This window comes from Ostrea edulis, chromosome 8 (assembly GCF_947568905.1).
Source record: "Ostrea edulis chromosome 8, xbOstEdul1.1, whole genome shotgun sequence".
NCBI classification, from domain to species: Eukaryota; Metazoa; Mollusca; class Bivalvia; order Ostreida; family Ostreidae; genus Ostrea; species Ostrea edulis.
In genome coordinates, this window is record NC_079171.1 from 41,711,515 (window position 1) to 41,725,990 (window position 14,476).

General features: G+C 34.9%; 1 protein-coding gene across 1 annotated transcript in view; it reads left to right on the forward strand.

The window, feature by feature from the left end:
• The window catches only part of LOC125682845 (receptor-type tyrosine-protein phosphatase kappa-like), a 64,387-nt gene that overhangs the window by 20,876 nt on the left and 29,035 nt on the right, over nt 1-14,476 (forward strand). Inside the window, exons 3-8 of the mRNA XM_056146149.1 lie at nt 1,190-1,444; nt 5,010-5,141; nt 5,236-5,373; nt 8,641-8,769; nt 8,929-9,066; nt 9,258-9,401. Coding sequence (XP_056002124.1) covers nt 1,190-1,444; nt 5,010-5,141; nt 5,236-5,373; nt 8,641-8,769; nt 8,929-9,066; nt 9,258-9,401 — 936 coding nt within the window. The remainder of the gene's footprint in view (nt 1-1,189; nt 1,445-5,009; nt 5,142-5,235; nt 5,374-8,640; nt 8,770-8,928; nt 9,067-9,257; nt 9,402-14,476) is intronic.

Sequence of the window (14,476 nt, forward strand, 5' to 3'; positions counted from 1 at the left end):
AAGACGAGTCCTTTCGCAGTCCAAATACTCTAAAACCACACGATTTACAAATACAGTAACGAAGATTCAGAATAAGACCTACTTGTATCAGCCAATTAATTATGCTCTCCAAAGAATCACATATTTTCACAAGATCTTTATTTTTCATTCGTATATTTGTTTACATTGAATACATGTTGAACTGTCAAAGTCGTAAATATTCGCTTTGCTCAGAATCGGCGCGTGTGAAATTAACAAAAGGATGTCATTTTGAAGAATCATGTATATTGTAAATATCATTGTTTATTGATCGTATTTACAATACCAGTTAAAAACTGTCGTTTAAAACGAAGTTTTTAACATGAAAAAATAACAAGAAATTCCCTTTTTGGGTCAAAATCCTGAATAAAAACCGCTTATTTTTCAAATTTGACAATCACTAACGCGATTGCATATTATAAAAATGACGCATTCGGCGTACTATATATTAGCGCGTTCTTTTTTTTTTGGGGGGGGGGGGCGGCAAAGTAAATTTGATCCCTCATCAATACGTATGTGCAATGATTTAACATCGTTTTTACAAGGTGGGTGACATTTTACTGATTTTTTCTATATACTTGTATCGTATGATATTTTCATAGATTGCAATTAATTAACTCTTAACTATGTGAAGATAAATACAGCACGATCAATTCACGAACAACTCTCAACGCTACATGGTCATTGAGAAACGAAATAAGATACCGTTATTTGATGTTAATTACACTTGTATAAGATTACCACGCATCTTTTATATGATGAACACGTATATTATATGAAGTGCTACAATAATTATATAACACACTAGATAAGTATACCTTTGTCTTCTGTAAATAGATATTAAGATTTCGACCCAGTTGTCCCTGTTACTGACTGGATACACATTGAACGAGAAAAAAAATGATCGAGAGGAAATCGTATCAGTATTGATTTATCACAACAGGGTGATTCCTTTTTCCCTGCCTTATAATCCCAAATACAATTTTCTACCATGTTGTTTAGAACAATGGAAAACATGTTTTATCCCCTTTGATTGCAGGTTTTGATAAATTTGCAACACTACATGTGCACTGAAAGATGGTGCACTGAAAGATGGTGAGGATTATTTCTTATTAGACTGTCATTCATATTTTATAAATTTGTTTGACGTTGTTTATGTTTGATATCTCAGGTCCAACAAATCCTTTTGGTGGTAGATTTTTGGGTTTTTCGTTATACGTATCAAACACAACCGACATAAATCAAGCTGCATTGTGTTTCCACGACACAACCTACACAAGAGACACAATACCCGCCGTCCTCAACGTCACGTGTCCAGTTCATGGACAATACGTCATGTACTACAACGAAAGGCTACAAGGAAAGACCTACCCTGATGGTTATAGTACCTTCGCATATAATGAGCTCTGTGAAGTGGAGGTTTATGGTATGTGTGAATATTTTGGAATTTACTTAACATATAAGTAATACATGTTTCATTTGTAAGCTACAGCAATACACTTTTAGTACAAAGACAAATACAACGAATTGATTAACATAGTGAACTTTTTTCCTTTTTTTTTTTCTTCTGAATTTATTACAATGCTCTTCAGATTTCTACATTTGATGATATCGTTATAACACGTTCTAATGGAGAAAATTACGGATTTAGAATTCTCTGATCTAATTAAATTTTGTTTCATTAAAACAATGCATTGTTAATCGTGTATTATGATTTGTATCTAGGGGATCATTTTTTAAAGTGCTTCTGCTTTCGTCAACATAACACATCTTTTACAATTAATAATCATCATAATCGAAATAATATGAAACTTTGACGTCATATAAAACAACTGCGTGACACGCTGCAGTGCATGATACATCCGTTAAAAACAATCAACCAATCAACAGTCTCATATTAAATCACATTGCTGTCATGTGTTATATCGTATTATTGCCACGAGGGTACGATGGAACGATGCTATCATGGCGATGACACGATGGTTAAATGGTGATGGTACAGCGATACGATGGCATTGACACGATTGCCATTTTACGATGACAGGATGCTACCATGGTCATCATACTTTCGTGTCATTTTCCTTTTTAATATGCATATAAGCATGCGTAAAAAGGCTGAAGCAAGAAAGGAGCAATGTTTGACATAAATATTACAGTCCAATTACCCTACTGGAATTTAAACTTTTCTTCAATGGCATTTTTCCTAAACAAATATTTAGATTTCTATTTAAATAGACCCAATTTCAGCAGACATATTTCATATGTCAATATATGCATAGCATTAAATTTGATAAAAGGTACAGATGCAATATCAAAGTTTTTCTGAGATTGGTGATAGTCTAATATGTACATGTACCTCTACAAATATGGAATTGGATTCATTTAAACAATAAAATGTTATCTTTGTTGTTTCATTGGGTGATGAAGGTAGCTAGCATTGCAGAATAAAAATGCATCATACCCGCGTATGTTTATGCATTGTTTTAAGAATATAGATTAGAATTAAGTTCTAAAATATAATATTATTATTGGCGTTAAACGAAACAGCCAATGCACCGATTGACCTTGATGACACTCCATATTTGGTAATCATTTTGTAGACAGGTGGTACTAGAAAACCGGATCGAACTAGTTTACAACAAATATTTTTCAACGTATGGTGAAAGCAGTGTCAATTTTAAAAAAAAAATGAAGAGAAAAGATTCAGTGAATGTAAATATACTGACTTGACAACATTATGGCCGAACTTTTTTTTAACATCGAGATACCAACAATTACATGCAAATGTTGGTATTACATATACAATTATATAAATATATGGAATCCATCGGTAGAAATAAGTTTTGAGGGGTTTTACTGTATTTTTTTTCGTAAGAGGGAAACATATGTGCTAATTCTAAAGCTTGGTTGATTGATTGAATATTGTTTAACGTCCCGCTCGAGAATTTTACACTTATATGGAAACGTCGCCATTGCCTGTGAAGGGCTGCAAAATTTAAGCCTGTGCTCGGCGCTTACGGCCTTTGAACAAGGACGGATCTTTATCGTGCCTCACCTGCTGTGACACCGGACCTCGGTTTTTACGGTCTCAGCCGAAGGACACCCCATTCACTCGCCTTTTACGACAAGTAAGGGGGTATAAAAAAAAAACTATTCTAACCCGGATCCTCACGGGACTCAAGTTTGGTGACAACTGACAATATCCATGTACTTCAGAAATAAACTTTTGTCATCAATATTTTCACACACCGATATGAAAATTTAATATCGTAGTTTTCTTATCTCTGTTCCAAAATACTACTTTTTTGTGTGGGATATGATTGTAGCGGAAATTTCAACTTATGAGGCAGGTTTACTGCATTTCCATAAGAGGGGGACACTAAGCTGGGGAATGTATTTCCCTATAGCAAACAGTAAGGAAAATATTTGGTCAGAAAAAGTGCCACCTATTGATACTACGACCTGTATTATTTTTTTTAATCAGAGAGAAGAGGGTAAATACTTATTAAACATATTTTGAAACACTATATTTTAGCAATTTCTTCAATCATAACTCTTCTCATACACAAATGCGTATTTGATCGTTCATGCATGCTTAATTAAATACATAAAATAAAAAGAGCATGATAACGATGACACGGTGGTATAATGGAGGTGGTACGATGATAGCATCGTATATACTAAAGCCCTCATGTCATCGCAATCGTGTCATCGTCATCGTACTATCGTGGTGATGACTCGATGGACACATGACAGGAATAACATTCCATAATCTCAGCTACAATTAGTCTTCCACATCACATGATAAAGTTATATATAAAATAATATACATGAATAACCTCAATTTTGAGAAGTCGTGGACAAAACTATGCATCCTCATTTGGTACCCAGCATGATAAGTATAAGTTTGTTTTTGTTTGTTTGTTGTTGTTTTTTAAATTATTTTTTTATTATTATTATCAAAACAACTTATATACAGAAAACAGATTTACATATTGATTTTCAAAAGAAAACAAAATTAAGCACATAGACTTGTAGGTATTGCAAGTTTTATGCGTCACTGCATTATAAGCATTCAACACATAGACTTCCATTTATCATACACAAGCACTATACATCAAACATAGACATACAAGTATTATATACATATATATTTACGTGTCTTCTACACACGGATGATGCAATGTCGAGATTTAAGTATTATACACATATTCAAAGAATATTTATAGTTTTATAATTACATTGTACAAAAATGTAGCTAGTGATGATAGTAATGTTTGAATGAATTGAAAGGTCAACATATGCAAGAGAATACAACAATTATTAATAGTCCATAAAGGTATCCTTTTGATCTTCAACTGAGGGACAACCTTTTGTTATTAGTTTCAACATTTGACATATAGCAATTCCTCAGGAAGGTCACAAAAATTAATTTGAGTTTCTTAATTTTGGCGGAAGGTCGGGTTTCAAATCCCGACCGCAACAGACCAAAGTCTAAAACAAGTAGTGACAGTTCCATCGCCAAACGCTCGTCATCAGGTGTGAATGTCAGGGGTCCTCGGAGATGACCTTAAAAATGGTTGCCCCGTGTTACAGTAGGTGTGGCACGCTAAAGAACCCTCACTGTTCAATGGCCTTAAGCGGCGAGCATAGGCCTAAATTTGAAGGCCTTCACCGGTCTTGGTGACGTTATCATATGGGTTAAAAAAATTCGAGGGAGACGCTGACCCCCCCCCCCCCCCCCCCCCCCCCCCGCCACCATCCCCTACTACAGTATGTATTTAGAAAATTGAGATTTAAAACAGAAGTACCCTGTTTTCATTTTTACGCTTGTCAAGAAAAAATTCAGAAAAATCTGAAGTCAACTTTTCTGGATGGTCCCCTCTTCCTTTCTTGAAAAACTATGTAAATATTTTTTGAGACTATCGTGTACTTGGTTTCTAGGAATTTGATTGCATTTTATATAAGACTTGTTTCTTAATTCTTCTAAGGTTGTCCTGTACCCGGTTACTACGGACCTGATTGTTCAACCCCTTGTCCTAATACCTGTAGGTACTGTCACATCGAGACTGGAGCGTGTCAGGAATGTAAACCCGGATACCAGGGACATCAGTGTGAACTATGTATGCTTCTTTCAATACTTGTATCTTTATATAAATCTATTTTACGTTATTCAGGTTTATCCCTTCTTTATTCTATGATATATCTTATTTTTAGCTTGCAGTCCTCAGTATTACGGAGAACTATGTAAGGAGACCTGTGGTAACTGTAGTGACTGGGTGACGTGTAACAATGTGAACGGAACCTGTACAAACGGATGTGACGTCGGTGTCTACGGAGATAAATGCAAAACACGTATGTCTTGGCGATATACACACTGTTGATTGGTAGGATATCTAGGTCCTGTCTAGATTTTTTCCCCATTCATATGGAGACCTCACCAGCTATAGGTGAATTGCCACAAATTTAAACCTATGCTTATTTCCCATAGCTGTGGGGTTTTTTTACGTCCCAAGGCCTGTCGCGATTCGAGCCCTTCGTTTTTAAAGACCAATGTTGGAGTATAAATAGCAGTCAATAAGGAATATGGTGGTAAATTTGAATTTTGTGTCACATTCAGATTGCAGAGAGCTATTTACAAATATTCTATTACTGAATCAGGTTTATCATTAGAATTTTGCCAGGCTTGCTCTTCTTGTCAGTTTGCAAATCTGTACACAGATTAAAGACCTTGACTATAAACATTTTTCGAAAACTGTATTTTTCAGTGAAAAGTGTAAAGCAGGACATTTAATGCTGAATGTACAAAATCCTTATTTAAAAAAAAACAAACACAAAACAAACAAAAAGTGTCTATGACTATAATTTATAAAATAAAAGGATTATTCCGAAAAACAAATCCACCAAACAACTCATGTATTTTACATATTTCGGACTTGGTAGCCATGTTCTTACGAAATTCACTACACATTTACATAAATACAATGTTACGTTTGTGCTATCCCTGTCTTACCTGAAAATATTTCAATATGGGCCACTCCATCCCTATGATGCAAACGCATTGCCCAAAGCCTTTCACATCTCTCTTCAATATTTTTGAGTTCCGAGATGGGGTGGTGTGCATGGCGTCATTTTCGAACATAATTACCAGTCGTTATCTGTGAAATTTGCCCAATGTTAAAACACTATATTTTACTTTTATTCTGATTAATTGAAAGTATTTCATCAATTTAAGCCATTTTTAAATTGATTTTGATATATTTTCTTAATTTTGGGGCAAATTAATGAAAAAACAAAAACAAATCACAGATTTTTGTAAACAAAAAATAACTTTTATAGGAAACTAAAATAACACAGCAAACAACTCCAATTGTTAGAACTCACTACACCGGATTATAATGGAAAAAAAATGTGAACAATTGATATCCCTAAATTGCTCATTTTGGGGAAAACAAGCGATTTTCACACAAAAAAATCACAGATTTCTGGAAACATGGAATAACGTTTATAGCAAACAAACAATAACATAAAAATCAACTCTATATGTTAGAACTCACTACAGTATTATATTTAAAAAAAAATTGTGAACAATAAATATCCCAAAATTCCTCATTCAGGGAGAAAACAAGCAATTTTCACAGACAAAAATCACAAATTTCTATGATATAACAACTTTAATAAGAGAAATAATGACATTATGATTTACGTACCAATGTAACTTATTTTTGAATCAACAAATACATTTACAGAGCAGTTTATAATTTATTTTTTGAGGGGGGGGGGGGGTAATTTTGAACAAAAATATCATGGATTTCTTGAAATATTTTTAAACTTTAACACAATTCCTGACAGTGTGAAAAACAAACCTCCATATTTTACACATCACCTACGGATTTTAAGGGATATACATACATTGTTCTTTGACATCTCTGACGTTTATATTATTGAGAAAATTTCTAGAAATATTCTTTAACTTTAATATTCTACCATACACCAGAAATATAATGGTGTTATATTTTACTTATCATTTGTTAATGTAAAATCAAACACTTACATATCAGCCCTTCACTTCATAATTTGGGGGAGTGAAAGGAATTCTGACAAACCCCTCCCATTAAATGAACACCCCACATATTTCTAGAAATGTTTTATGACATTTACACAATTCTTGTCACCATGGAATTAATGATGTCATATTTCACTTATCAATAATGTTAACACCTTAAGCATACTTTTCATCAAATAACAGTTACTGACATGAAATAGTCACTCTCAACAAACTCACATTATTTAGGACTAACTTCAGAAGCGAAACAGTTGTCTCACTTACAAATGAACAAACAACTATATGCTGTAGTGTATGAAACAACGTTCTTAAATGACTAGTATTACATGTAGTAGATGGGAAATACATAAGAACCAAGTATTAAGAACTACCCAGGGCGTGTATTAAGATTTCTTAAATGAAAATACTTAGAACCTTGCACTATACATGTGCAGACTACTCTTCCGTACCACTGTCCTCACTTTCTTATTCATCCATGGGTTCTGGAATCACAGCAGCATCTTCGAAATAGTTTGCCCAGTTCTGCACACCTGTGATGGATTATGTGTGCCATCCATATCCAACAACTCGAGCACCTGTCCGACACTGACAATACCAGCCTGTCACACTTCCACTGGAGTACTGGATCCACAGTAGGTATACTGCTTGGAAGAGATGAGGCGACTCTGGATTCTAAGAATTCACCATGATGCTGTAGTCACCATCTTCACTGAGATGCTCTGAAGTGTAACTCCTAGCAAGTTTCAGTTGGTATATACCTACTGTCAAATTGCTGAGTTCATCAGGAGAGCTAGAGCCTTGGAAACTCCACTACACAGTCTACAGCATCTAAGGACTTCCATGAGCTGAATCTTCTATGTAGTGCCTCGGGTTTCTTTCTCTCTTGGAGCATGTTTCTTTGTGATGCTTGATACTACAATATAATTGTTAAAGAATAATTTTGATGCATAATTACTTTTTGATTTTGTTAAACGTTAACCATTGATAATATCATATGAACAATTATAGGATTAAACGATTTTTATCGATTTGTAAACTCTGGACATTTTACTCACAAACTGAATAAAAGTGCGAACTCACGACCTACCGGTTATGAAGCGATCGCTTTACCACCGCGACAGGTCTATTGATGCATGCTGTGATGCAATCATTAAAGAGACAATACTTTGAAAAAATGTATTCTAAGTCATAATTATTATCAATATAAATCGCTATTCAATAATTCTGTCTCCCAAAGGCGTATCACACTTTTTTATTCGTCCCCAAGATCAACTTTTAAAGTGAAGATATGAGTTGATGTGTAAAAGTCAGACAATGATGCATTTGTATGTATCATAGTCGCCAATATCCATATACATATCAATAATATTGTATGCGATATATATGGTGATAGACGCAAAACAAATTTTGAACAATACATACAATTCTAAGTTGAGGTACTTTAAACAAACATTAAATTTATAAATTTCTACCTTAGAAAAAATGTAAGTAAATGCAACAACACTGGTGACTGACTCATGTTTATTTATTTTTTTTCTTTTACTGATAATTTTCAGCTTGTCCTGTTGGTTGGCACGGAAAGAACTGCTCTCTAAAGTGCACTAATTGTGACAAGTGTGACAGATTTACAGGACAATGTACGTCTCCTTGTTACGCAGGCTGGAAGGTAGCAAATTGTACAAATGGTAATTAATTGATTAAATGGAATGCGACAACTCATTGGTGAAACATTAATTTAAATTATTTGGCCCGTTTTCTCAGAAATAAGCATTTTATTTGTACATGTAATTAACTAAAATTAGAACTTCACCTGTTAAGAATACCGTGCTATCTGTTGTATATAGAATGTGACGGGAGGAAATATGGACTTGGCTGTATACATGACTGTGGAGCCTGTCTAGATTATAAACAATGTCACCACATAAACGGATCATGTCTTCAAAAATGTGACGCCGGATTTCAAGGAGAACTTTGTAAAACTAGTAAGACTCGGCATAATTTGCACCAAACAAATATCAACTATGTACATTTTCGTTTATGCAATGAATCTTTCGTTCCAAGTTTAAACCTTATATATTATGTTGGTACCGTATAAGTTTTACATTAGAAAGACAAGAACCCCAATGAATGGTAAATATTTCCAATTTATTTTTACTTTCACTTTTATTTTCAGAATGTTTTCTTGGGAAATTCGGAAAGAACTGTGAGCAATATTGTTCTGATAATTGTGAGGACGATCCCAAAACTTGTAACGGAACAACGGGAGAATGCACGGCTGGATGTCGCCCGGGCTATGATGGGCTAAGATGTGACAAAGGTAAATTAATAGTGCAATCTCTTACGGGGGTTCGAATGCGTCTTGCACTTGTTTCATTTCATAATACATGTATATTATTAGTGATATGGATTCTTGGTAGGGTATATGGACTCATATTCCCTGCCAAAAATTATATTCTTCCGCGCCGTTAGGAATATGAGCCCATATCCTCTGCCAAGAATCCACACAACGAATATATCCTTCTGAAGACCGATGTTGAAAAGTAATGTTTATTTCACGAAGCGGTTACATATATAGATCTATCAATGTCGTATTGTATCATATTTATTCTTTACAGAGTATATAGCCACATATTCCCTGCTTTTCCTATGAAATACCTAGATTTTGCTCTGCAGTTTGACTTAATAATTATGCCAATTTAAGTATATGTACATAGTACCGGTGTTGCAGGGAAAAAAGACGTTGTTGAAAGACGAGGGGACCCCACCCCGATTCTATGTACCTATTTTCTCGAAAGCACTCACTTGCCTTGCTTTTAAATTTACTTTCAACGAAAGAATACACCAGGTAGCGATTTTGTATTTCTATACAACCCCTTTAAGGGGAGTTCGAGATTAAAAAAACATAAGTTTTGATACATTTTAAGTACCCACATTATGTACATGTAATGGGTTTTTTTTTTTCATTTTTGATGTTGATCGACCGCTGAAGGGAGGATATGACTCAAGCATTTGATCTAGAAGTAATAAATTCATATCGAAAAATATTTTATGTCATATAGTGAGATTGCCATGGAAAAACTGGTTACTCTACAATGCAGAATAAACTGAGGCCAATAATACAAAAAGTCGTTATGTGTCATTTTCTTCACTTCATTGAGTAAATGGTTTTTTTTTTACTTCTGATTTGAATGCAATATTCATTTGATCAGGAAGAGAGTGACAAAGTTTGAAGCGGTTATAATAGAACGTTTCGGATTCCATTTTCTCAACTCTTGGAACAAAGAAATTAAACTTGCCCGATCTAGTTGATGTGGTGGAACTGTATCGGATTCTTCTAAAATTATTTTTCAAATAATCTGAACGTTTATCATGAAAACATTAAACACGTGATTCAGTTAGAGTTATTTTTACTTTAATGCTAATGTTCAAATACTTCAGTTTTTCAGAAACTGTAGCATCAATACTACTTCGATTCTTGGATATAACTCCAAAACAAATCAAACAACATCATTTTGAATAACCTGTAGTTTGTTCTTAAGTTTAAATGTCAAGCCTTCGTACCAGGAAGGACATGCATAGTTAATATGATACTGAATTAAAGTATTACAAGGTGATTTCCTTGGGAGTAGAAACAGATATGATTTGTGCTGTAGAAATCTTTCAGGCGTTAATGTAACCGGATTATTTGTTTAAGACTTCTTCCAACAAAGTCTTAACCTGAAGACTTATACTAACAAAGTCTTATTACCCAGACTTCTACCAACAAAGTCTTAATCATACTTAACTCGCGTTGTTTTCAGAGTTTACTTCTAACACAAACTCAGCAACATTCAAATACAATACCAGGTTCTATTCTCTTCTCCTTTTTGACAAATTTACAAACGTATATATATATGAAATGGGTACGTGATTAACATTATTGACACTAATGCGCTATAATAAACGCAGCTGCAGTAGTGTACATTTTTGGTAACAAAACTGTCCCAACTGCCAATCATCTATGGGTGATGCAGGTACTGGAATAACAGTATCGCGAGTTTTACTCATAAAGGTCGTACAAAACATGGTGACCTTTATGTATTTGTTTGCAATGCGGCTTACATAATTTCATCAGCTAAAATGACTAAATATGATCAGTGCGATTCCACAGGCCTGCATCACTCACATACATTGTAAATTTAATAATATAATCGATAATTAAGCCTAATATAATCGATAAAGATAATGCAAGACTAATATAAGTGATAATACAATCAATTCTTAAGGTAATCTGGTTACACTCGTCCCCCTGATAAAAGAAATATTCCAGAAGGGAAAAATTCTTCCATCAAGCGCCCGACAGTGGAAATTACTTTTACTCATTCCTCTAACTTGAGACGATACCGACTGCTGACACACCAGTTAATACGTCTATTTTAAGAGGTAATGGTAAATTACATATTTCCCAAAACGACTTTATTCCGTCTCCGTCGGCTCCGGGAATCAACCAGTGACTAAGATGAATAGTTTTCAAGTCAGTGATCAGACAGGTATAGTCACTTGCATGATCAGGATGTCAACATATCAACCTAATATCCTTAAACAAGATGTGGCCAGGATATTAGTATACATATATATCAACATATTATTCATTCATCAACATAGCGTTGTTTCTCAACAAGATGTGACCAAAATTTGGTTCACAAGTATAAAATCAATGTTTATAATGTTCTTGAAACGTGATTCAGGATTCAATAAAGTCAATCGGATAAAACAAAGTGTCCAGGATACAGAAAGCGGCAGTGTTAATATCAAAGCACATATAGTTAATAATGTTCTCAAGCGATAATGTTCCAATATATCACGAACGGCCAAGATCATTCGATCTTCCTTGAATTACTTAGAATCATTCCATGGATAGTCGTTATCATTCCTTACACAAATATTCACAGTATGAATTCACAGTTAAACACATCCATTTAGGAATCATACATCACCGGTATATGTTGGTCTATGCTCGGATACAAGTTCATTGGTGGCACGAACGGGTAGGTTGCACCTGCCAAGACGCTTCTATCATCTTTCAAGTCGCTTGACGTCGTTGCCGAGAGTTCTTTTCGTTCTTGCAGATATCTTTGTGATAACGCATAGTCTGGTCGGTAAGGTTTATCATGGTTAACGCTTTTGTATGTAACTTTCTTGCTAGGTTGTAGCAAGTTTCTCTTTACCTTGCCTTTTGTGTTGGAAATGGAGCTCTTCGGATTTTTTCCATGGAATTTTTCTAAGGGGATCCATTCGATTTTGGCTGGATCCTTTCTTTCAGGTGGACCGCCTCCCTCTTTTCTTTCTCCCTTTGACTTGTTGCATCTTAGACACCCTAACTTACTTAACTTTTTCTTAACCTTATCCCTATTCCTAATTAACTTGCCAATGATTATCAAAAGAAAGAAACCCATTGAAGCGATGGTTATATAGAACCAAGGGGATCCTACCCAAGGTGAGGTTTTCATAGATACTAATTGTTCCTCTGGCAATTCCGCCAAAAGTGTGTCTATTGGAAATTCTTTTATGTTTTTCAACTTCGGGGGAATTTTATACTTGGTTATCTGAGGAAATCGTTGACTGAACTGTTCCCATAATGAATTGGTTTGAAGTTCGTTTAAGAAATCCTGAAAGCTGTTTGTCATATTATAATGAGTTTCCTTATTATAATATGGGGGCAAAAGTAACGATCCATGGTGTCCTGAACAACCCAAATCTAAGGTCAGTATGTCAATGGGTGGATTGGTGGTTTTACTCGAAACTTTTTGTCCTCATTTTACATTAATAGTTAATGATTGAGATGACATTATTAGCCATTTCCCTTCACGCAGATTTCTTGCGTCTGGGTCAGCAGAACTAGTTTCTACAGAAATAGAACAGAAGTTGTCAATTCCTTCCCTAATGTTTTGAAATAATTGCACGACACAGGCTTTTGAAGTAGCAACGGGGTAAAATGGTTTTTCGATAGTACAGAAATTACCATGCTGTTTCTCGCAATTCTGCAGTTCGACACTAGACAACGCAGTGTAGGTGTCATGAACATCATCAATAGCAAGAACAGCGAGATTTAAATCGAATTTTGCTAGAAGATCAGTTTGGTTTCTTTTCAAATTTGGCACTGATAAGTTATGAATCTTAAACAATTCAAGTCTCTTATTTGCTGTCAAAAGAGGTATGGATAATACAATGATTAAATGGTCAATTTCTAAAAGTCTTTCTCTGATCATACAGATACATGAATACTTTTAGCAGTTTGGATGTATAATGCAAAGCGTGCTCGGAACTTTAATTTGCGTTAATTTTTACGATTATTTACAACTCTCCGATGGGGACACCAGTATCAATATCCCAGGCCTCATTGATAAGGTTTGGTGATAATTGTCTATTATCTTCTTCAACGTTTTCATCGTTAACATTTTCATTATCTGAGTCGTAATCGCCTTCATCGGACATTGATTCGTCACTCTCGTCTAGTGACCTTTCCATCGTTACACGTAATTGTCCTTTTATAACTAACCTTGCGTAACTTTCTTCATCATTTACATCAATATACGCCTCTTCATATTCAATTTGAAAATATATTATAATATTTCCCGTACGAAATTTGACCCGTAAATTATCTAGGTCCGGCATATCCAAACCCACCAATTGGCCCGAAACTTCATTTTGTTGGTGCCCCATCTGTAATGTAAGAATCAATTTCTTACTACTTCCTATCTTAGGTATTTCTACCTATCTTAACTGATTATAATAATAACTTAGTCATAGAGGTAAACAATTCTACCATCTTTTCTCTCTCTTTTAATTTTGTTTTTCTCGGTACTGGAATAGGTTGCTTTCTAGGCAACCTGGGCAAAGGAATTGGGGTATCTTTTTTACTGAAGCCTCGACCTACTGATGCTACCGCATCTATTTTCATATCTTCATCTAGGGGTTCTTGTTTGGGGGACTGTTCGTCTGCAACCGGAAACTCTCGTCTCTCAGTATCTGATTCACAGTCAACGTCCGTCTCGTCACTATCGGAGTTAGTTTTTGTAGGTTTTTGATCCATAATCTTCTTTGCACGTAATCGTCTCTGTAATTCGGCCAATGGTATATCTTCCTCATCTTCCGAATCCTCTCTTTCTTTCTGCTTATGGCGTATTTCACGTCCAAGAGGTTCAAGGATTTCTTCTTCCTCTGACGACTCCTCGTCTGTTGGTGGTACCACGTAATTTGTTTTTCTCATTGGTCTGATTCATTGCTGATATGGCTCGGCCACTGCGCCAAGTCAGCCAAATCTCAATTGCCGGGCATGACACTTGGTAGTCGTTCCTGTTAATTGATCTTTCACAACAAAACTGACTGGTCCTGTCTGTTTTATAATTCTGT